At 44.2% G+C, this 23,625-nt stretch overlaps 1 protein-coding gene across 7 annotated transcripts in view; it reads right to left on the bottom strand.

Annotated features, from left to right (window-relative positions):
- GOLGA1 (golgin A1) overlaps nt 1-23,625 on the bottom strand; it is a 65,846-nt gene that overhangs the window by 34,008 nt on the left and 8,213 nt on the right. For 5 of the 7 annotated variants that reach the window (XM_062207568.1, XM_062207571.1, XM_062207569.1 and 2 more), the window contains 9 exons: nt 19,917-20,007; nt 17,115-17,189; nt 15,741-15,838; nt 14,347-14,379; nt 10,665-10,793; nt 9,353-9,522; nt 8,764-8,875; nt 4,208-4,333; nt 1,953-2,048 (listed from right to left, as the gene is read on the bottom strand). In XM_062207568.1, coding sequence (XP_062063552.1) covers nt 1,953-2,048; nt 4,208-4,333; nt 8,764-8,875; nt 9,353-9,522; nt 10,665-10,793; nt 14,347-14,379; nt 15,741-15,838; nt 17,115-17,189; nt 19,917-20,007 — 930 coding nt within the window. Of the gene's footprint in view, nt 1-1,952; nt 2,049-4,207; nt 4,334-8,763; nt 8,876-9,352; nt 9,523-10,664; nt 10,794-14,346; nt 14,380-15,740; nt 15,839-17,114; nt 17,190-19,916; nt 20,008-23,625 lie in introns of those variants that run through there. The other 2 variants (XM_062207574.1, XM_062207573.1) reach the window with 2 other exon arrangements.

Raw genomic sequence — 23,625 nt, 5'->3', positions numbered from 1 at the left:
CGCTACGGGCAGAACTACACCGATCTGAAGCCAGGAGCCAGGTGTTTTCTCCTGGTCTCCCACGTGGGTACAGGCACCCAAGCACTTGGGCCATCCTCCACTGCCCTCCCGGGCCACAGCAGAGAGCTGGACTGAAAGAGGAGCAGCTGGGACTAGAACCCGGTGCCCATATGGGATGCCGGCGCCTCAGGCAGAGGATTACCCAAGTGAGCCACGGCGCTGGCCCCCGAACCTGGGTAATCTTGATAAGGGTTGAGGACATCCTAACTGGTGTCCTATAACTGCTAGGCCAAATGCCCATTCCTACATGTATCTTCTACCATTCTTAAGGAGAAAGGATGAGCTACTTATTGGAGTGGGATCTGTGGGGGCAGGAAAAAGAAAGCAGTCTAAACATCCAGTAAGTAGCAGGTAACTACAAAGTAAAGCAGGTTGGTACAATGAAGTGGATATAGTTTGAAGACAGAGAAGCTGAAAGTAACAGAGAAGACATACCTATAAGTATATCATTTTCATCCTTTAAAACACAGACACATAAGCCAATGTTAACCAACTTTAAGGTAACTCTATAAAAAAAGGATCTGTATTTAACCACATTATAATGGTTCCCTCCTTCCTATGAGAGGGAGAGCAATGATAGTAAAAAGGGAATAAATAATAAAGAGAATAACTTTAGGGCAGATGTTGGGCACAACAGGTCAAGCAGTCACCAGATACCCGTATCCCATATTCGAGTACCAAGTTGAGCCCCAGCTATGACACCTCCTAACCAGCTTTCGACCAATGTGCCTGAGAGGCAGCAGAAGATGGCTCAAGTTCTGGGGTGGCCATCCAAACGAGACCTGGATTGAGTTCTGGGTTCCTGACTTTGGAATAGATCAGAAGATTCATGCCCCTGCATTTGGGGAGTGAAGTACCGGATGGAAGATAATCTCAATCTCCCTCCCTCCCTCCTTCCCTTCCTCCCTCCCTCTCTCTCTCCTTCCCTCCCTCTTTCTCTCTCTCTCTCTCTCACACACACACACATACAGAGAGACATATCTTCATTCTCTTTCTCCGTTTTGAGCAGATGAAAATAATAAAACTTATTTTTTAAAGAAGATTTATTAATTTATTTGAACATCAGAGTTACACAGAAAGAGGGAGAGAGATCTTTTACCTGCTGGTTCACTCCCCAAATGGCCACAATGGCTAGGGCTGGGCCAGGCCAAAGTCAGGAACCCTTAGCTTCTTCTGGGTCTCCCACAAGGGTGCAAAGGCCCAAGCACTTGGACCATCTTCCACTGCTTTCCCAGACCATAGCAGAGAGCTGAATTGGAAGTGGAGCAGCCAAGACTCAAAGCTGGTGCCCGCCCAATGGGATGTCAGCACTGGAGACGACAGCTTAACCCACTACACCACAGCTCCAGGCCCATAAACAAACATTAAAACAAACAAACAAACAACTTTTTGTGGAACCATGATGATAATGGGGCAAGAGTGACGCAGATGACTAATTCAATCCTGTGTAAGATTAAAAAAAATAGTCCCTTCAAGTGGAAAACCTCCGACCAAGGGGATTCTCAGGGGCTGGTGCTACAGCTTGGCAGATAAAGCTGCTACTTGCAGTGCCAGCATCCCACATGGTGCTGGTTCATGGCCCAGGTGGCTCCACTTCTGATCCAGCTCCTGCTAACAGCCTGGGAAAAGCAGCGGAAGATGGTGCACGTGTTTTGGCCTCTGCTAACGACCTGAATGAAGCTTTTGGTTTCTGCCTGGCCTGACCCAGCCATTGCAGATGTTTGGGGAGTAAACCAGCAGACAGAAGATCTCTATTTCTCTCTCTCTCTGTAACTCTTTCAATTAATAAATAAATAAATCTTAACAAAACAAAACAGGGATTCTCAACCACACCATGTCATTCAGCCAGGTTATCACCCAAGCACAGGAAACATAGGGAGTAAGGTCAGTACCCGACTCTCCAATTCACCAACGGCACTGGCCTGGCTGTTTCTGGCTGCCAAGAGCTGCTGTCTGGTATCCTCCAAATTCTGCTCAGCAAGTGTTTTCTGTAAGTTGAAAGAAGAGTAAAAGAAAACAGTCATTTCTCCATGGCCTAAGTATTCACTGTATCTACAACATACTCATACAATGATTTATGCTGGGCCCGAGGGACATAAATATGCTAAAAAGATAACAATTCCAGCTGAGGGGTAGGTTTTATAGTGCAGCAGGTTAAGCTGCTGCTTGCAATACCCTCATCCCATCTGGAGTGCTGTCATGAGTCCTGGCTACTCTGCTTCCCATCCAACTTCCTGCTAATGCATCCTGGGATGCAGCAGGTGATGGCCCAAATACTTAGGTCCCTATAGCCCAAATGGTTGTGGCCCAGTCCTGGCTGTTGTGGGCATTTGGGGAATGAAGCAATGGATGGAAGACCTCTCTCTCAGTTGCTCTATCATATAGATGAAAATAAATAAACATTAAAAAAAATCCAGCTGAAGGGCCATCACTGTGGTAGAGAAGATGGCCCACGTGCTTGGGCCCCTGCATCCATGCAGGAGACCCAAAAGAGGTTCCTGGCTCCTAGCTTTGGCCTGGCCCAAAGCCATTTGGGAGGTAAACCGGTGTATGGAAGATCTCTCTGTCTTGCTCCCTCTCTCTGTCTCTGCCTTCAAATAAATAAATAAAACTTAAATACAGCTGAGATATAATTCACATATAATATACACATAAACTTAACATAGTCCCCTGACCTTGAGGCTGGGGCAAAAGACTAAGAAAATGAAAGTTAAGCCAAAGGGTCAGGTTATAAGAGGATTTTTTTAATGCTGCAAAAAAGGGTTTGAATATGATTTTATTTTATAAGCAACATTTTTCCAAGGGGCAGCTTCCACATTCTGGCATTAGACTTACCTGGGGTGGTCATTAAACTTAAGGCCTTTCTCTAGGCCTACCGAAATGAGAACTCTTAGAGTCAAGGCCAGAGATCCAGATTTTAAACAAATTCCCTAAGTAACTCTACGCACACAAGACAGTAACAGTAATGGTGGCACAGCAATAACTACTATAACACTAATAGCTGACATTGCTGACGTCAACACTTTACTATGTCCCAATCATGATTCTAAGGACTTCACATACTATAATTCATTTACTCCTAACAATCCTGAGTTTGGTACCACAATAAAAACAAACAGGAATAAGATAAAGTTACTTGCTCTAAGTCATAAGCTGGTAAAGAAACAAAATATAAAGACATTTATTCTAGAAATCAACTTATAATGCAGAAACACATTATACCCACTGGAGATTGTTTAAGGGACATGTGGAAGATGTTTAAGGGATTGAAATGGTTAGAAATGCTGTTTAGGAAGATGAGATTGGCAGTGAGCTTGGAAGACTGTGTCAGGGCGCGAATAAGGAGATTGGTGCTGGAAACCCCTGAAGAATAACAATGGCAGTGGAGATGAAGGGAGAGACACACACACTTTATGAGAGGCGGAGAGGCAAGGGGAGACAGTGAGAGCAAGCACTCTCATCCACTGGTTCACCACCCAAAAGTTACCAATGGTCCTAGAGTTGGGGCCAAAGCCAGGAGCCAGAACTCAATCTAGGTCTCCCGTGTGGGTGGCAGGAACCCAATTACTTGAGCTAAGACTGCTGCTTGAGATGGAGGTATTTAGATGAAACTGAAGACTGAAAGTGAGGGTCTAATCTAGGAAGAGCCTTTGATTTTGTTACTTTTGTCATGGTGAAGCCCATCATCCGGATACAAGGAAGAGGGGTGGAATGTGGGCAGATGACAAGCTCAGATCTGATGAGAAAATTCACCTACGGCACTGCAAGGAAGCCAGCCCACTGAGCCTCCCCCAGCTAAGGAGAAGACCCTGGCCAACATAACTCTTGCTCATGCCAAAGGGCAGAATGTGATGACTTCCCCATGCCAATGCAGAGCACAACAGAGGGAAGAACCAGCAGTGCAGTCAGACAAAACAGCCAAGTGCTACCTTGCTAACTGTTTCGATTTCTGAACAGCTCTCCCCTTCTCTGAAAAAAGGCATGTCATACACAGGGGACATTCAGGCTGTTTTTGATGTAAGCTGAAAAACTGAAAGTTAAAGACAGCTCTCTTCTCACTAAGCTGTTTGCTGATCATCCGGCTCTGACACTCTAAGACTGACGAATCACAGGAGTTATGCCTTCCCGACACCGGTGGCTCAGTTACCTCTCTTAGGAGTTCTTGTAAGTGCTCCTCCCCTGAGAAGTTCTGTTCCAGCCTCTTCTCCAAGGATCCGACCTTCTCTTGCAAGTGTGTGATGAGTTTGTCTTTGTCTTGAGTTTCAGCAGTGACCTGTGGGTGAATGCAGCAATCACACTACACTTCAAGCCCTCTCTCATTCCCTTCTGATCTCGTCACGGGCCAGCTGGTTTCCCCACACTCTCCAGACACTCAGGGGTCCAGAACAACACTTTGAAAGCTGTTGTGTAACAAATATTTATCATATGGCCCAACAATTTCATTCCAAATTATTTCTCAAAATGAATGAAGATATACGCCACACAGATATGTACATGAATGGTCACAGCTGCTTAATTCGTGCTAGCTAAAAATTGGGAAAAACCTCAGTCCATCAAAGATAAACAGAGAGAAAACAAGAAAAAACAGATAAACAGATAATTTTGTATATCCAAAGAAAGGATAACTTAGGACTGAGCAATAAAAAGGAATGAACTGTACACACAGCAACAAGTAACTCTGAAAAGGTAACTAAATGAAAGAGGCCAGACACAAGAGCACGCCAATGGTGTGACCCCATTTGTATGGAACTCTAAGGGCAGACAACGGCAACTACAGTGACAGAAAGCATCAGTGCTTGTCAGCAGTTGAGGGAGGGGACCAACTGGAATGAGCACTGGGGAAGCTTTTTTGGGGTGATAGAAACATTCTATATTTCTTTTTTTTAAAGATTTATTTATTTTCAAGATTTATTTTATTTATTTGAAAGACAGAGTTACAGAGAGAGGTAGAGACACAGAGAGAGGTCTTCCATCCACTGGTTCACTCCCCAGATGGCCGCAATGGCTGCAGCTGCGCCGATCTGAAGCCAGGAGCCAGGAGCTTCCTCCGGTCTCCCATGTGGCCGATGCACCACAGCGCCGGCCCGTAAAGATTTATTTTTATTTGAAAGACAGAGTTACAGGGGCCAGCACTGTGGCGGAGTGGGTTAAAACCCAGGTTTGAAGCACCAGCATCCCATATGGGCCCCGGTTCGAGTCCCGGCTGCTCCTCTTCCAATCCAGTTCTCTGAGATAGCCTGGGAAAGCAGTGGAAGATGGCCCATGTCCTTGGGCCCCTGCACCCATGTGGGAGACCCAGAAGCTCTTGGCTCCTGGCTTCGGATCGGCACAGCTCTGGCCACTGCGGCCATCTGGGGAGTGAACCAGTGGCTGGAAGTCCTCTCTCTGTGTCTACCTCTCTCTGTAACTCTGTCTTTCAAATAAATAAGATAAATCCTAAAAAAAAAAAAAAAAAAAAAAAAAAAATAGAGTTACAGAGAGAGATAGAGCCAGAGAGAGAGAGGTCTTCCATCCACTGGTTCATTCCCCAAATTGACGCAATGGCTGGAGCTTCTTTTGGGTCTCCCACGTGCATGCAGGGGCCCAAAGACTTGGGCCATCCTCCATTGCTTTCCCAAGCCATAGCAGAGAGCTGTATCAGAGGAGCTGCAGTCAGGACTAGAACCGGTGCCCACATGGGATGGCGGTGCTTCAGGCCGGGGCTTTAACCCACTGCGCCACAGCGCCAGCCTCCATTCTATATCTCAATAGTGGCAGTCGTCCTACGAGTATACAAGTCTCAAAACTCCCCATATGGCACCCCGGAAAAGTACGCCATTTCACTGCATATAAATCAGACTTCATAAAATTGACTTAAAAAAATAGAAAGAAACCTCCTTAACCTGATAAAAATCTACAGAAAATAAAATTTGTTGGGCAAACACTGGAGATCAAGAATAAGACAAAGGTGCCTATTTTTACAAACTGTGTTCAATGCAGAACCTGACAGCTAACAGAATAAGGCAAGAGAAATAAAAAGTGTAAGAAGCAGAAAGAAACAAATATTATTCACATATAGGAACACTAATAAGAAATAGAGGAATCTACAGATTATTACACTTAAGAATTAATAAACTATTCAAAAGCACGTATGTTAAACTAATAGCATTTCTATATGCTAAGACAAATACAAAAAGCAATTTTAAAAATGACATAATTTACAAGCTCTAAAAAAAAAAAAAAAAGCGGGTAGACGTTGTGGGTTGTGGTGCAGTGGGTTAAAGCCTAGGCCTGCAGCGCTGGCATCCCATATGGGCATGAGTTTAAGTTTGGCTGTTCCACTTCCGAAAGTTAATGCACTTGGGAAGCAGCAGCAGATGGCCCAAGTCCTCAGGCCCCTGCATCCACGTGTGAGACCCAGAAGCTCCTGGCTCCAAATTGGCTCAGCTCTGGCCGTTGTGGCCATTTGGGGAGTGAACCAGAGGATGGAAGACCTCTCTCTCTCTCTGTAACCCTGTCTTTGAAATAAATAAATATTTTTTTTTAAAAAAAAGCACCTAGGAATAAATTCAACAATATATAAATGTTTATGGAGAAAATTATAGATCCTTATAGAAGTTCTTATTGTAATTTCTACCATATATTTTATAAATATTATTTATCTACTAACAAGGACAAGAAAGAAAAACCCTGAGTCCAAACTTCAGTTCTTCACACTGAAACTGCCTTTGCTACAGTGCTCTCGGAGCCCACGAGAGATGCAGGCAGCCACCTGCTGTTCACACCAGAAACCCAGAATCACCTGATACCTCAGTTCTCTTAGGGACCCCATGACTATTACATTAGCAAGTTCACCAGACTTTTCAAAATTTCTTAGTTACTTCCTCATCACTATTATATTCACCAACACTCTTTGTCAAAGCTACCATCATGTTACAGTCGGACAACTGCAACAGCTTCCTAACACCTAACAAGCCGAGTAACCCACTTCTCTCCCTCATTCTGTGTATCATCGTTCTGGCTTCCTTCTAGCTCCCTGAATGTGCTACTCCTTCATTTGCCTGAGGGCTTTGGTTCATGCTGTGCCCTGCTTGGAACCCTCTCCTGTCACCCCTTCCTCTCTGGCCTCAGCAGTACACCAGGTGATACTTCCTCAGGACAAGTGTTTGGTGACTCTGAGACTGGCATCTGAGACCCTGTAATAGGATTCCACAGCGCCTTGCAGTTCTCCTTCAGAGCATTCCCCACAATAATTACATATTTATGTGATTACTGAGTAATGTCTGACTTCCTCTATAGCCACACACACCACAAATGCAAGGGCGGTGCCTGTTTTGCTCAGCGTAGCAGTTCTAACACCTAGCACACAGGATTCCTCAATTAAGATCCTTAGAATGAATGGGGGGCATTACTGTGACCAGTCTGCATTTCCCTGAGCATCTTTCTTTTCTGATTATAACAAGGACGATGGTTCCCACTGATATCAAAGGGTTCTCCACATCTCAAAGTTGTGCGTCTATCCTCACCCTTCACTATTCAAACGGATTCTGTATCCTTATGCCTTCTACTGTCCCACCCATTCACAACCTGACCGGTTCGTCCAGGAAGATTTCTCCCACCCATGGGCTAGAAAGGCACTCCCTAGTTGGCATACTTTTTGCATGTGAAAAATCTAGTTCCCTTATTTGGAATTTGTTATTTGTAGATTTTTTTTCTTGTGTTTACTGGTGGTTTGTGTTCTGTAATGAAACTGTTTGTCTTTGAGGGAAAATAACTGTATGCGTCCAGATTTTAAGTTCACTGAGGGTAGGAGCCTTGTATACAGTCATTCATTCATGCAAAACTATTTTACTGGGTATTCTGTACTGTGAAGTGACAAACTGCAGTAGAACAAGCATGAGTTTTCAGGTAAGACAGGAATATAACCTGTCTTGGTTCCTTTTTAGGTACCTGAAGTATGACAATACTTAGCTGGAAGGGGTAATTATACTTCTATTTGCACAAAAATTATTGCACTGTAATCATACTGTTAACTTGCTTCACTTGAGATTAGCACTTCTCAAGAGAAGGGTGGGATGGGTGATGGGAAGGATTAGATTTTCAATGAATAAAGGGTGCTGCTGGCATTGAGAACCTAGCATCCAGGAAAGCTAAATGCTTTGCAATCAAGGGATAATCACAAAATATAAACTGTTCTGCTCAAAATGCCAGTATGTAACATGTCACCAAGAAATACCACTTATACTCAGTATTACTATATCACTCTTTATATTCTCAGAACTCAGCATATGCCTAGAGCAGGAGGAGAAGAGATGTCAATCAGATGAAAAAACAAATGAGAATGATAGCATCTGATTGCGTGCTTTGGAACAAAATGGACTAGAGCCAAGTGTGTCAAAGGTGCAGCTCTGGCCACATCAACCACGACTTATGTTTTCTCCTGTTTGAGTTCCATCTCGTGGTACTTTAAAGACATATCTGAGCAGGCCAAATGGAGTGCTTTAAGAATCTGTCAGAACAATGCTGATGTCTGGTATGCAACCCTTGTTCAGCTGTGTGGCCATTTCCTTCTGAGTGTAGTCTGGCTACAGAAGAAATAGGGCAATGTGGGTCCCATGAGAAACATACTTTCAGCAATTACCTTGAGGATGAAGTTTGTGAGATTTTGTTTTTACCGCATTCATGGACTCCTGGGAACCCAGGTCTACTCTGTACTTCACTTACCTTTTGCAAATCAATGGAAAGCTGCTGAATGAATGCTTGGAGCTCTTGTTCCTTTTGTTCCAGGGCTGTGATCTTATTTTCTGCACCTGCTTTTGAAGCTGTCACATGATCTCTTCATTGAAAGAAAGCAGACAATGAACAAATTTGGCTATCTCATCTATGACACACTCTTCCACAGGAAAATACAGCTGGTTCCTTGTATGTCAGGACTGTAAACATTATCAACCACAGGAAGGTTATAAATGAAAAACACTTCTTGGCTCTCTCTGAAGCAGAAGTCCAAAGATAAAAAGTCCACCCAGGTTTAAGCAAGAAAACTGATCTGTCTTTGCTTACTCAGTAGTTAAAACTAAAACGTTACTGAATTGCTCAGTAGGGCTGGAATGGTTCTGCGCCTGGGCAGGTGAAGGGCAGAGAGGGTGAGGGTCAGGGTGGGGGATCCCAAGTCCTAGGCACATAAAAAGTCCAGACGCCTTTGCCAGCACTGAGATCAGCAAGTGTTGCTGCGAGCAATGGGGAAAGGTGGGTGGGCTACGGCCAACACTACACTAACACCTCTTCCCAAGCGCCCCACAGACCAAGCAAGAACCTCTGCTCTTCCAGCGTTGAGTAGTGTCTCTGCAATTCTTCCAGCTTCTGGCTTAAGTCTGATGACATCTTATGGGAAGTCATCAACTCCTCCTGGGTGTGAATAAGTTCTCTGGTTCGCGTCTCCAACTCTTGCTCCATTTTCCCCAGACTTTCTTCTTTTGTTAAAAGCTGACACAAAAACAAACAGTTTCACTAGGCTACTGCTAAGAAAGACACACTAAAAAATAATCCAAGGGGCCGGTGTCGTGGAATAGCAGATAAAGCCTCTGCCTGCAGGGTGGGCATCCCGTGTGAGTGCTGAATTGAGTCCCAGCTGCTCTGCTTCCAATCTAGCTTCCTGCTGATGGCCTGAAAAGGCAGTAGAAGATGGCCCAAGTCTTTGGGCCCCTGCACCCACGTGGGAGACCCAGATGAAGCTCCTAGCACCTGGCTTTGGCTTGGCCCAGCCCTAGCCATTGTGGCCATTTGGGGAATGAACCAGTAGATGGAAGATTTCTGTCTCTCTGCGTCTCCTTCTCTGTAACTCTTTCAAATAAGTAAATGAAAGGGAGGGAGGGAGGGAGGGAGGGAGGGAGGGAAGAAGGAAGGAAGGAAGGAAGGAAGGAAGGAAGGAAGGAAGGAAGGAAGGACGGACTAAAGATTGTTAACTGAGTAATGATTAAAAGAAATTTGAATGAATGAACGGCTGTTCATTTCAAGTATTTTTGTGGGTTTAAAAAGGGGCTTATTACCCAGCACTTAAGAAAAGGAGGGTCTGGTGCTGTGGCTTAGCGGGTAAAGCCATTACCTGCAGGGCCGTCATGTCATATGGGTGCCAGTTCAAGTCCTGGCTGCTCCATTTCTAGTCCAGCTCCTTGCTAATGTGCCTGGGAATGCAGTGGAAAATGGCCCAAGCGTTTGGGCCCCTGCACCCACATGGGAGACTCGGAAGAAGCTCCTGGCTCCTGACTTCAGATCACCCCAGCTCTGGCCGTTGTGGCCATTTGGGGAGTGAACCAGCAGATGGAAGATCTCACTCTCTCTGTAACTCTGCCTTTCAAATAAATCAATAAATCTTTAAAAAAGAGGAAGAGAGACCCGAGCTTCTGTATTCACCCTGTCTCATGGTGGGGGAGGGTGGGGTGGTGGGGAGGAAGGAAATACATTTCAAACAGAATTTTCTTATTTCAATAAATTAAAAACACACACATATGACTAGTATCAGTGACTACTGGGGTATGTTTATTAGAAGTTAAGGAGTAATAATTAGCAAACAGGAGTAAATAATCATGTCTTTGTATTTGGCTTATGAAACAAAAACGTAAACACACCATGTGCTTCACTTTACTTAGTTCCTGCTGCTGAAGTCCCTTTAACTCATCCATCTCATCTCTTCTTTGGAAAAGATTCAAACTCTGGTTCTTCACTTCCTGTAACTGAGCTGTCAGAAGCCTTTTTTCCTATTTGGAAGAAAAGGACATCAACTCAGGCAATTAAACCGGTAGGAATCAGCAGTTAGGGTGGGCATTTGGCCTCGTGGTTGATACGTTCAGGTCCACATCAGAGCTCCCGAGTTGGATACCTGGCTGTGGCACATAACTCCAGCTCCCTGCTAATGCAGACCTTGGAAGGCAAGTAGTGATGGCTCAAGTAGTTGGGTTCCTGTCACCCACATGGGGTAACTGGACTGAGTTCAGCACCCAAATTTTGCTCTGGCCCAGCCCCAACCAATGTGGGCATTTGGAGAGTGAAATCAGTGGACGGAAGATTTGTCTTGTCTCTCTGCCACCCTTTTAATACATACATAAAGAATCCTTTTATAGGCCGGCGCCGTGGCTCAATAGGCTAATCCTCCGCCTTGTGGCGCCGGCACACCGGGTTCTAGTCCCAGTCGGGGCACCGGATTCTGTCCCGGTTGCCCCTCTTCCAGGCCAGCTCTCTGCTATGGCCCGCGAGTGCAGTGGAGGATGGCCCAAGTGCTTGGGCCCTGCACCCCATGGGAGACCAGGATAGCACCTGGCTCCTGCCTTCGGATCAGCGCGGCCGTAGCGGCCATTGGAGGGTGAACCAACAGCAAAAAGGAAGACTTGTCTCTCTGTCTCTCTCTCTCACTGTCCACTCTGTCAAAAAAATTAAAAAAAAAAAAAAAAAAAAGAATCCTTTTATAAAGATGTTTTAAGTGATAATTATTCATAAGAATAACAAGAGCAGCAATTATTTAAACCTTTAAAGTTCTTAAGTCTGCTTAGCAATTTCAGACACACATTTTACATGTCTAGTCTTAGATTAAATGGGCTGAAAAACATCAATAACTGGAGTTAGACAGAATCCCTCCTCCAGTGCTAACAAATAAACGCTTTTAAGTAGAACTGATATCAGTTAGCAAGGTAAAAGAATCAGACATATCTAGTGTGAGTTACAATTTACTTAATGATAGCTTTTTTTTAAAAAAAGATTTATTTTATTTACTTGAAAGAGCTACAGAGAGAAATAGAGACAAAGAAAGAGAGAGGTCTTCCATCCACTGGTTTACTCCCTAAACAGCCAGATAGGCTGGAGCTGAGCCAATCCGAAGCCAGGAGCCAGGAACATTTTCTGGGTGCAGGTGGCAAAAGACCTGGGCCATCCTCCACTGCTTTCCCAGGCAACCATCAAGGAGTTGGATCAAAAGTGGAGCAGCTGGAACTGGAACTGGTGTTCATATGGGAGCATGCTGGGGCATGCAATCCCAGCTGCTCCACTTCCGATCCAACTCCTTGTGAATGCACCCAGGAAAGCAGCAGAAGGTAGCCCAAGTGCTTGAGCCCTTGCACCCATGTGGGAGACTGGAAGAAGCTCCTGGCTTCAGCCTGGCCTAGACCCAGCCATTGCAGCCATTTGAAAGTGAGGCAGGAGATGGAAGGTTTCTCTCTGTCTCTGTCTTTCTCTTTCTAAGCTGGGAGATGGGAACTCAATTCAGATCTCCCACATGGGTAGCAGGGGCCCAATACTTGAGCCATCACGTTGTTTCTCGGTGTCTGCATTAGCAAGGAGCTGGAGTCAGGGGCTGAAGCTGACCATTGAACCCAGGCACTCTGATGTGGGATGAGGTATCGTAATCAGCATCTTAACCTCTAGCAGGCCCAACCCTAACATAATCTTAAGAGTTCCTTTAAAAAAAAAAAAAAATCTGAACTAATCCCTTTGTCTATATTTAACACCAGCACTAACAGATATGGTAGAGGATTTTTTCCCAAGCACATTTCTTTGGGACTTGAGTTTTTTGTAATCCTTTCCTTATTAAAAAACATTACAGAGCATTTTGATAACTTCATAATCAGATTTCTACAGAACACACAAAGAAAATTATTGGCACGGCCAGCGCCACAGCTCAAGAGGCTAATCCTCTGCCTGTGGTGCTGGCATCCCAGGTTCTGGTCCTGGTTGGGGCGCCGGATTCTGTCCTGGTTGCTCCTCTTCCAGGCCAGCTCTCTGCTATGACCCGGGAAGGCAGTGGAGGATGGCCCAAGTTCTTGGCCCTGCACCCGCATGGAGACCAGGAGAAGCACCTGGCTCCTGGCTTCAGATCAGCGCAGTGCGCCAGTTGCAGCACACCAGTCACAACGTGCCAGCCGTAGCGTCCACTTGGGGGGTTAAACCAACGGAAAAAGGAAGGCCTTTCTCTCTTTCTCTCTCTAACTCTGCCTGTCAAAAAATAAATAAATAAATAAATAAGAAAGAAAATCATTGGCTTAACTTGATGTTTTATCAAAAGAATGCAACAACTCATGGGGTGGTAGCAGGTAAAGCCATGGCCTGCAGTGCTGGCACCCCATAGGGGCGCCAGTTCAAGTCCTGGCTGTTCCACTTCCAATCCAGCTCTCTGCTATGGCCTGGGAAAGCAGTAGAGGACGGCCTAAGTCCTTGGGCCCCTAAACCCATGTGGGAGACCTGGAGGAAGCTTCTAGCTCCTGGCTTCAGATCGATGCAGCTCCGGCCACTGCAGCCAATCGGGGAGTGAACCAGTGGATGGAAGAGCTCGCTCGCTCTCTCTCTCTCTCTCTCTGCCTCTCCTCTCTCTCTGTAACTCTGACTTCAAATAAATAAATAAATCTTTAAAAAAAAGAATGCAACAACTATAAAATTCATCTATTCAATAGACAGTAAATATACTTTAGAACTGAATATATCAATCTAAAATAATTTTCCTTCCATGAAGATTAATTTAGGAGTACTCAAAGAAAACAAGAAATCAATTAGGCGCACATAATTCAAGGTAAGAGAACTGACTCTATTGCTTAAAGTTAAAATTTTTTCCAATTGTAGGTGTGAAATTTTATGTTCCTGTTCCAATCTTGGAGCCAGGGATATTTTACTTAAGGCACCTACAGTGTCATACAAGCTATGCAACTAGAATAAGCAATTTTCTTCATCTGTGGCCAACATACTCAGGGCTGATCTTGAGGAATGCCCTCCTTTGCCACTGCTTTGTCGAGAATCCTAATGTTATCTCGGGGTCAATCACAGCCCCAGCAGGAAACAGCAGGCTCAAATCAGGTATCTTGGGGATGGTTCAACAAGGGACTTATCAGAGCTGCAGGCTGAGGAAGAAAGGCCAAAAGAAATAACGTGCTGGTAACAGCTGGGCATAAAGGGGCAAATGGACAAAAAGGTTACAAGAAACGCAGAGAGAAAAACTATGTCCAGCAAAGGTTCAGATGAAGCTGTGACTTTTGGCCATGGGATGCAATGAACCAGACGGTGGACAAAGGCGGGGGAATAAACCTCCCCATCACATTCTTCTTCCACTTAGTCCTTTGTTTCCTTAACCCTGCCGATGCAGAAGCTACCAGTATTCAGGGACACAGAGAAAAGAAAAGGGTGGAGAGTCCCACAGCAGGGGCAAGGAAGAGATATCCAGCTCTTCAAGTCTGCGCTATCACCATTAGTACATTGGTTACCAAAGAAAACGTTCTCCAAGCTCCAGAGATGAGACCAGCACGAATGAGGACACGAACATAAACACAAACTAACCTTTTCGAGGTGATCCATCTTTTCTAACCATTCCTAAAACAAAACAACAAAAGAGTGTAGTTTCTAGGGAAGATTATCTGTTATACCAACATATTCAGAAAATAAAACCCAACTGCCTTCAAAAAGCAACCAACCCAAACAAACAAAAATTAAAAAAAAAAATCAGGAACTTGACTTAATATTAAGAAGGCCAAGAGTTTCAAAAGAAGAAAAGGAATTTTCTATAAAATTCTGCAACATAAATATAAGTCTACAGATTGTCACTAAGTAGGGCAATGAAATAAACTGTATCTGCTGTTCTTAGGCAGCTTTTCAGCTTACTCTTACACATTTTCTCATGAATACCGTTATGATTTCTTGGGAGTGGATGGCTGGGACCAGCTGAGCTGGGTCACTGCAACTTATGTTTAAAAATTAATTTACTAAAAGGGGAGGATCGAGGATGTTCAGTAGTTCCTGATAATCATTTTCCTTCTCATTTTGATTTTAAAAATGTGTTTTATGCCATCTTATATAACACAAAGGAAAAGGAATTATGCCTGATTCACAAAATAGGGAGAGGAGTAACCACTAATACAAGAAGTCATGTCCTGCTTGCCTAGAATCAGAACCCACTATTTTAGCTTTCTTCATTTACATACACCCATACTATAGATATCCACTGAGTATGCTGAGTGATGTTTTTTCTGGCTAGTAATGGCCCTAGGGGATGAATATGCACTGTAAACCCAGCCAGCCAACCACTCTACCTACTGTAGCTGAAATAAATTATATATTTTCTTAAATGAAATATAATAAACTGACCCAGTCTTGTAAGTCAGGATTATTACAATATAGTGATGCTTATCTCAAATTTAAAATGCCATTTGTTATTTTGAGTAAAATATGCTTCATAATTATTTTAATAACCAGTAATAGTATTAATTTCCTTTTTTGTCACACATTTGGCATCTTCAATGGATGGTCCTGTTGACATTATGGGAGTTCCCTCTGTCATCTGGCTAGGGTTGAAGACACTTGGGAACAGAGGTTAGAACATGTACATTATGGATTATAGCTAGCTCGACAATTACTTTGCCAATACAAAAAGCAAGTGTTTTGGGTTGGGTTTTGAGATAGTTTTTTAAAGGGCAGAGACTTTCTCCTTATTTGGGGACTCACCATCAGATTATGGACACATTCCAAAGCTACACAGATGCAAAGGATGATACTCACATTCTGGATATATTCCGTGATTACACTGTAAATTTTCATAAGTTTACAAGATCATATGAAATCTTAAAGAATTTAGGCAAGTTGTAAATATTTTTTACCAGGTTACATCACAATTTTTAAAATCATGTAAGTAAGCAAAATCTTTCCACCGTTCTTGGGCATTGTCAAATATAAAATACCTGGTCCTTTCTGGCTAATGCCAAAGCCAGTCCTTCTGCCATTTTGGCTCTGTTGGCTTGGAATGTCTCATTCTGCTCTTGAAATTTCCGCATGGAAGCTGTTAACAAAGAAGCTCGATTTGAGACATGGAAATACTTCAGAAAGAGCACCACAAAAAGCTCATGTGATTACAACTGTCATCAAATGAAGAAAGGCCAGGATTACGAGTGGATTATGACAACAGCAAAGTTTGATCCATCTTGACTTTCTAGAAGAATCTTTTGGCCTTGGTAATAGATCACTTTTGTTTGTTTCCTTGTTGTTTTTGTTTTTTGTAATATTCAAGTGTATTCATAGAAGGAGATTCAAAAAGGTAACTTTTTAAATGGTACAGTGATAGAATACTGAGCTAGGTAAGTTGCCAGAAAACACTAATGTTGTTTCCAATCACAGCTACTACTTGTTTATCAGAATTAAAAACAAAAGCAAAAATCAGAACAAAGCTAAACAAAAAAATCTTTCTTTTACTTTATTTTCCTTAAAAAAATTCAGTACATATTATATTAACAACAACAACAAAAAAAAACCATTAACTTTCTACTTCCATTAGCTTATTTCTTCAATAGTACTTAAAGAAGAACACGAGATTGAAGGACAAAATCTCTGTGGTATTACTGAGGAAGAGATGACAGGTATGTTCCACAGTTACTCAACCCTGCAGCAATGAAGCTGTGGTTAGAATCCATCTCCTGGCCGGCGCCGCGACTCACAAAGCTAATCCTCCACCTACGGCGCTGGCACCCCGGGGTTCTAGTCCCGGTTGGGGCACCGGATTCTGTCCCGGTTGCTCTTCTTCCAGTCCAGCTCTCAGCTGTGGCCCGGGAAGGCAGTGGAGGATAGTCCAGATCCTTGGGCCCTGCACCCACATGGGAGACCAGGATAAGTACCTGACTCCTGCCTTCGGATCAATGCGGTGCGCCAGCTGCAGCGCGGCGGCCATTGGAGGGTGAACCAACGGCAAAAGGAAGACCTTTCTTTCTGTCTTTAACTCTGCCTTAAAAAAAAAAAAAATCCATCTCCTGATCTAGAGCCAAGGGCCAGATGCCAGATTTTACTAAAACTTCATGTAGCCAATAAATGGGTCAACTGGACACAGACAAGCTGACACACATACTGATCTCTTCCCAAGAAGCATACCCATAAGAAGACATAAATATAAGCTGTATATTTGTAAGTACGTATCAGACAAATGTTATATCAATCTGAATACGAAGTACACTCTTTATAAAACAAAGATATGAGCTCTGATGAAAGACAAACTTAACAATACTATTGCTTCATTTAAAAAAACTAAACCCTGAAAAGATTGAAAAAGCAGGAAAAAAAATACGTACAATCCTGATGTTTTTCTAATGCAATCTCAAGCTTCTCTTTTATCTTCTGCAAGTTTCGGACCTGTTCAGCATAGTCTTGGGTGAGGTGATGCACATACCAGGAATGGACAAACATCAGGAAAGGAGGTTAATTAAACACAAAAATGAGTGAAAATGAAGATGATTTTCTCAGTCTGAAAACCATTCCTGTTAAGGAAAGCTAGGTAGACAGCCTCCCATTAACAATGAACACAGGTAAACAGGTATAATACAAAGTAGCCATGGTGAAATGGCGAACACAGACAGGCAAACCTGCTCAGCCTCGACAGAGTACATGAATTAGCCATGTACTGGTTCTCAAGACTGCCTTGTTGTGGAAAACACAGCATTATTTCATTATGTAACTTCAAATCTCAGTGTTCACTCTCCTTTCTAGCCCTAGCAGCAGAACAGATCAAAGGTAACCCATTACACAGCTTGCCTGTCGTCTGCACCTGTTAACAGTGGTCAAAGCAATAGCCAGCATGTTAGCACAGTACTGTCTTTCCAGTAAAAGTACTGACTTCCCTAGAAAGGTGAGCTCCCTTTCTACACAGGAACTGACTTACCTATGCTATATTAAAAGTGAAAGTCAGAATTAATTTCCTGGGTGGCCAAGATAGCATGGTATAGGGAAAAGTAGAGTAGTTCAAATTATAGCATTGTCAATCCATAGCTAGGGACTGTAAGCAAATTATCAATTAGTTTCTTCATATATTAAATGATATTAATCATACCTACCTCAATGGATGCACTAGATAATATTTTACAAGTTTGAATGCTTTAAGAGCACACAGTGGCACTGTGGCATAGAAGGTTAAGCCTCTGCCTGCAGTGTCAGCATCCTGTATGGGCACTGGTTTGAGTCCTGGCTACTTCACTTCTGACCCAACTCCCTGCTGGTGCACCTGGGAATGCAGCAGAGGATGGCCCAAGGGTTTGAGCCTCTGCATCCATGTGGGAGACCAGGAAGAGGCTCCTGGCTCCTGGCTCCGTCTTGGCCCACCTCGGAGGTTGAGGCCATTTGAGGAGTGAACCAGCAGATGGAAGATCTCTCTCTCCCTCTCTCTCCTTCTCTCTATCTCTGCCTTTCAAATAAACAAGTAAATCTTTAAAAAAAAAAAAAAAAACACATAGTGCTCAATAAAAGGTATTTGTTATTACTGTTATTATCATTATTCTCACTAAGCCTGAGGCAGAGTTGCCAGCACATAAGTGGGCTCAAAAACTGTCAGTTCTCAGCCAGATCTGCAACATCCCAGGGCTTGATGTGGAAGACGATGAGGAGGGGGGCTGGGCACCCCGTGATGTAGGGCTAGGGTGGGTAGGACCTTCATGGCCAAGGCGAAGTCAAATCTAATAAAGTTCTTCCCACCCCAAAAATAAATTAAATACATGAATAAATGAATGTCAGTTCTCTTCCTTGTCCCTTCTCTAACACAAATCAAGCCCAGCTATTCTTCCTTTTGTATTAGGGGGGTATGGCTTATTTCCTAATTACCTCACCAACATCAAGCAAATACAGATTATTTCACCTCTGTTGCTATTGTACTTTCTAACAGGAGTCACAACATGGTAACTGAGTACGAACCAGCATGAACTCTAGCATCAAGCATTTTTGAGTACGGATTCCAGCTCTACTACTTATTACTTATGTGACCTTAACCTTCCCATGCCTTACACGGTCATACTGAAGACAAAATGATTACCACGTACTTGTGAACTATGTGATGGACTTTTGATAGTTACACAAATTTTCACATACAATTTGGTGGATTTTAGTCTACTGATTTTACTGCAGTAAAGGGGCATAAGGCCAACAGACAAAAAGAGACACGGAAATCACAGACCACTTCACAGGATGAAACTTCCAAAATGTCTCCACTGGCAGAAACGAAAATAAGAACTCATCGTTTAACCATGAACATGCCGTACTCTGGCCAAGGAAATAATGGGAGCTGTGTAAATTCTAAACTGCACACAAAACAGGTAATGAGAATTACAGCTTTTATACAAGTGTCAGAAGTGGCCCAGGGGCTGGCACAGCAGGTTAATCCTCCCACTGCGGCACCGGCATCCCATATGGGCGCCGATTCTAGTCCCAGCTGCTCCACTTCGATCCAGCTCTCTGCTATGGCCTGGGAAAGCAGTAGAAGATGGCCCAAATCCTTGGGCCCCTGCACCCGCTTGGAAGACCAGGAAGAAGTTCCTGCTTCGGATCTGCCCAGCTCCGGCCGTTGCGGCCATCTGGGGAGTGAACCAATAGAAGGAAGATCTGTCTGTCTCTCCCTCTCACTGTCTGTAACTCTACCTCTCAAAAAAAAAAAAAAGTGGCCCAAAGACCCAGAACAGCATTTGCACATGTGCCTTGAAGCGCAGCTACTGACAATATAGTGCAAAGCTCTTTCTGGTGCTGATGGAGCCAACAGCTGTTGGCCATTCTCTCTGAATCATATTCCCCACCCTTGTCCACTGAGAGCCAGGTGTGCTAATTGTGGAAGATGGTCAAATCTATTCTACATTTACTTTGAATACCTTTATCCATGGTTAGAAACCTCAGGAGCAGAAAAATAATTTTTTAAACATAAACTTTCAAATTCAGTTTTGTACATATACTATCCAACACACTACAAGAAGGGAACAAGGAGGGGCAAATTGCTTTTCAGTAAGATCAAAATGATAGTTTAAAATAACTATGAAGTGATTCTAACTGGCTACTTTACAGGGGAGAGGGTCAGGCAAGGCGAGTGTACTACTGTTTGCATTTTGAGTTCTTAGACATACCAGAAAGTCTGGCTTCTAATTTCCGTATCTGCTCATTCCTTCTCAAAAGCTGGGACGAGAGATCTTCTCTAGAACTGCTACCGTCAGAAGCCTGTTGAGACAGACACAGGAGAGGTTATGTCCACACATTTTCAGCAGTGTGAGCCTGCACTACTAAGCCACAAGGCTCCACGCTGCTTTAGGTTCCATTACACTTTACTACTAGTGGTCACTGAAAAACTCCTTAACTGGGCCCTAGCTTCTCCACCCAAAGTGGAAGAAACACTACCTCCCTCTGTAACAGGAAGGAGAGATGAGAGGCTATATGTGTTCACATGTGTGCACTACTGGAATAAATGACAGGAGATAAATCCACTATGATTACATTAGGTAAGTATACAGTATTTTAAAAATTTGCAATAATAGGGGTCGGTGCTGTGGTGTATCGGGTAAAGCTGCCTCCTGCAGTGCCGGCATCCTATATGGGCACCGGTTCGAGTCCCAGCTGCTCCACTCTGCTATGGCCTGGCAAAGCAGTGGAAGTCCTTGAGCCCCAGCACCCGTGTGGGAGACCCGGAAGAGGCTCCTGGATTCTGGCTTCAGATCAGTGCAGCTCCAGCCATTGCAGCCATCTGGGGAGTGAACCAGCGGATGAAAGACCTCTCTCTGTGTAACTCTTTCAAATAAATAAATAACTCTTTAAAAAATTTACAATAATAAAAAAGAAAATCATTTATCTTTCCAAAGGTAGAATCCTGGGGAAAAGATAGGGAGGGAGTTCTTTAACAAAGGATTACAGGCAGTTCTATGACTAAGAATCCATCACTGACACTGATAAAGATTCAGAATCCTCATCAATAAAACATAAAAGTGAAAATCAGTCCTTTAAAATGCAGAATTACGCAGGTTATATACTTTCAAAAAAATCAGTATATTAAAAGACATCTATATTCCCCAATAATCCAGGTTATCCTAAAAGTTATAGATACTACTATTACTTTGAGTAGTGCTGGTGATTAGTAATAAGCAACTTCTATTTAAAGATTTATGTATTTGTTAATGCTATAACTAGTACTCAAACAGTATGTTTCACTTTGTGTTTCTATGTGGGTGCAAACTGTTGAAGTATTTATACTAAATTGATCTTCTGTATATAAATAGAATTGAAAATGAATCTTGATGTGAATGGAAAGGGAGAGGGAGCGGGAGAGGGGAGGGTTGCGGGTGGGAGGGAAATTATGGGAAGGGGAAGCCATTGTAATCCATAAGCTGTATACTGGAAATTAAAAAAAAAAAATAATAAAAATAAATAAAAGACTGGTGACACACACACAAAAAAAATAAATAAATAAAGATTTATTTATTTGAAAGAGTTAAAGAGAGAAGACAGACACAGAATCTTCCACCCGCTGGTTCACTCCTCAACTGGCCACAATAACCAGGGCTGGGCCAGGCCAAAGCCAGGAGCCAGGAGCTTCATCCTTGTCTCTCACATGGGTGGTAGAGGCCCAGGTACTTAAGGCCATCTTCTGCTGCTTTCCCAGGTACACTAGAAGGGAGGTAGAGGGGCCGGCACTGTGGTGTGGTGGGTTAAGTCACTGTCTGCAATGCCGGTATCCCATATGGGCACCAATTTCAGGTTGCTTGACTTCCGATCTAGCTCCCTGCTAATGTGCCTAGGAAAGCAGAAGATGGCCCAAGTACTTGGGACCCTGCCCCTACTTGGGAGACCCAGAAGAAGGTCCTGGCTCAGGCTTTGGACCAGCCCAACTCCAGCTGTTGAGGCCATTTGGGGACCAGCAGATAGAAGACTTCTCTTTCGCTCTGTCTCTGCCTCTCCCTGTAACTTCACCTTTCAAATAAACAAATAAATCTTTTAAAAAAAGGAGGGGCTGGGGCCGGCACCGTGGCTTAACAGGCTAATCCTCCGCCTTGTGGCGCCTGCACACCGGGTTCTAGTCCCGGTCGGGGCGCCGGATTCTATCCCGGTTGCCCCTCTTCCAAGCCAGCTCTCTCCTATGGCCCGGGAAGGCAGTGGAGGATGGCCCAAGTGCTTGGGCCCTGCACCCGCATGGGAGACCAGGAGAAGCACCTGGCTCCTGCCTTCGGATCAGCGAGATGCGCTTGCAGCAGCGGCCATTGGAGGATGAACCAACGGCAAAAGGAAGACCTTTCTCTCTGTCTCTCTCTCTCACTATCCACTCTGCCTGTCAAAAAAAAAAAAAAAAAGAAGAAGAAGCTGTTACAGGGGCCGGCGCCGTGAGTGACACAGTAGGTTAACCCTCTGCCTGCGGCGCCAGCATCCCATATGGGCACTGGGTTCCAGTCCCGGCTGCTCTTCTTACAATCCAGCTCTCTGTTGTGGCCTGGGAAAGCAGCAGAGGATGGCTCAAGTGCTAGGGCCCCTACACTCATGTGGGAAACCGGGAAGAAGACCTGGCTCCTGGCTTTGGATTGGCACAGCTCCAGCTGTTGTGGCCATTTGGGGAATAAACTAACAGATGGAAGACCCTTCTCTCTGTCTCTGTCTCTCCCTCTCACTGTCTGCAACTCTACCTCTTAAATAAATAAATAATATATAAATCAAATCATATATATATATATACACATATACATACATATACATACATACATACATATGTGTGTGTGTGTGTGTATATATATATATATATATATATATAGCTGTTACAATGATTATGGTTAGGGCCGGTGCTGTATCATAGCAGGTAAAGCTGCCGCCTGCAGTGATGGCATCCCATATGGGCGCTGGTTCTAGTCCTGGCTGCTCCTCTTCCAATCCAGCTCTCTGTTGTGGCCCAGGAAAGCAGCAGAGGATGGCTCAAGTGCTTAGGCCCCTGCAATCACATGGGAGACTGGGAAGAAGCACCTGGCTCCTGGCTTCGGATCTGCGCAGCTCTGGCCACTGTGGCCATTTAGGGAGTGAACTAACGGATGCAAGACCTCTCTGTCTCTCCCTCTCACTGTCTGTAATTCTACCTCTCAAATAAATAAATAAAATCATACATATATATATAAATACATAAAGAAGCTGTTACAATAATTATGGTTAGGGCTGGCACTGTAGCATAGGAGGTAAAGCTGCCACCTGCAGGGCCAGCATCCCATATAGGCACCGGTTCGAGTCCCGGCTGCTCCACTACTGATCCAGCTCTCTGCTATGGCCTGGGAAAACAGTACAAGATGGCCCAAGTCCTTGGGCCCCTGCACCTGCAAAGGAAGACCTGGAGGAAGCTCCTGGCTCCTGGCTTCAGATCGGCACAGCTCCAACTGTTGCAGCCAACTGGGAAGTGAACCAGCAAAAGGAAGACCTCTCCTTCTCTCTGCCTCTCCTTCTCTCTCTGTATATCTCCAACTTTCAAATAAATAAATAAATAGAAAAATATTTAAAAAAACAATTGGGCCAGCGCCATAGCTCAACAGGTTAATCCTCCACCTAGCGGCACCGGCACACTGGGTTTTAGACCCGGTCGGGGCGCCGGATTCTGTCCTGGTTGCCCCTCTTCCTGTCCAGCTCTCTGCTATGGCCCAGGAAGGCAGTGGAGGATGGCCCAAGTGCTTGCGTCCTGCACCCCATGGGAGACCAGGATAAGCACCTGGCTCCTGGCTTCAGATCAGCGCGGTGCGCCGGCTGCAGTGCACCAGACGCGGCGGCCATTGGAGGGTGAACCAACGGCAAAAAGGAAGACCTCTCTCTGTCTCTCTCTCACTG

Source organism: Lepus europaeus, chromosome 12 (assembly GCF_033115175.1).
Source record: "Lepus europaeus isolate LE1 chromosome 12, mLepTim1.pri, whole genome shotgun sequence".
Lineage (NCBI taxonomy): Eukaryota > Metazoa > Chordata > Mammalia > Lagomorpha > Leporidae > Lepus > Lepus europaeus.
Note: the sequence above shows the minus strand (reverse complement) of the source record. Positions and strands in the feature narration are given on the sequence as shown.